Consider the following 740-nt stretch of genomic DNA (forward strand, 5'->3'; position numbering starts at 1 on the left):
GGCATCGCAGACTGACAAGTTATGCTTTTATTATGTGGAAACACAAAACTTTCAGCAAGTTTACAAAAATGTCATTAACCAGTATTTGCATTTTGTGTTTTGTTTTCATTAAAATTAGGCAGCCCAAGCTATCTTTGGTCTTCTTCTTTCTGCTCTCGCACTGGTTGTCTATCATTCAGTGTTTTGGATATACACATTTCCAAGCATTGTGGTGAGATTTTTCAAAGAATTAAGACATTTTTTAAGATCTGATTATATGTGTTTATAAACTAAAAACATGTCTTCTTCTATTAGTTTGTGATCTGTGGCGGGCTGTCCTTTGCTGCTGGGAAATGTCCAAACATGACTGTGGTGAGTGGTTTCATTTATTAAAAAAACATTTTTTTAAGTTTTTAAATGAAGCTGCATGCTAAAAATTAATATATATTTGAGTAAAAATTTATTAGAAAATTAACATTTGTTGATTCGTGTAATTAAGGCTTTTTTATGGGTTTTATACTTTTGATTGAATCTGAATTTGTATTGTTCTCAATTTACTGTCAGGGTACAACTTAACTGAATATTTACTAAACCTTTATATCATATTTTCTTTTCTCAGGCGAAGCTGTCCTTTTCCCTGAACATTCTGAGTTTACTTTGGTCATTTACAGCATTTGTTATGATCCTGATAATCTTGGTTTCATACTACCCACCTTTTTGGATATACCCATATTATTGGGATTACCCACCTTATAGGGAAT

At 31.8% G+C, this 740-nt stretch overlaps 1 protein-coding gene across 2 annotated transcripts in view; it reads left to right on the forward strand.

Moving 5' to 3' along the window:
• The window catches only part of LOC112143230, a 29,469-nt gene that overhangs the window by 23,927 nt on the left and 4,802 nt on the right, over positions 1–740 (forward strand). For both annotated transcript variants that reach the window (XM_036215777.1, XM_036215778.1), the window contains exons 2-3: positions 119–211; positions 295–351. In XM_036215777.1, coding sequence (XP_036071670.1) covers positions 119–211; positions 295–351 — 150 coding nt within the window. The remainder of the gene's footprint in view (positions 1–118; positions 212–294; positions 352–740) is intronic.

Source organism: Oryzias melastigma, linkage group LG16 (assembly GCF_002922805.2).
Source record: "Oryzias melastigma strain HK-1 linkage group LG16, ASM292280v2, whole genome shotgun sequence".
In the NCBI taxonomy this organism is placed as follows: Eukaryota; Metazoa; Chordata; class Actinopteri; order Beloniformes; family Adrianichthyidae; genus Oryzias; species Oryzias melastigma.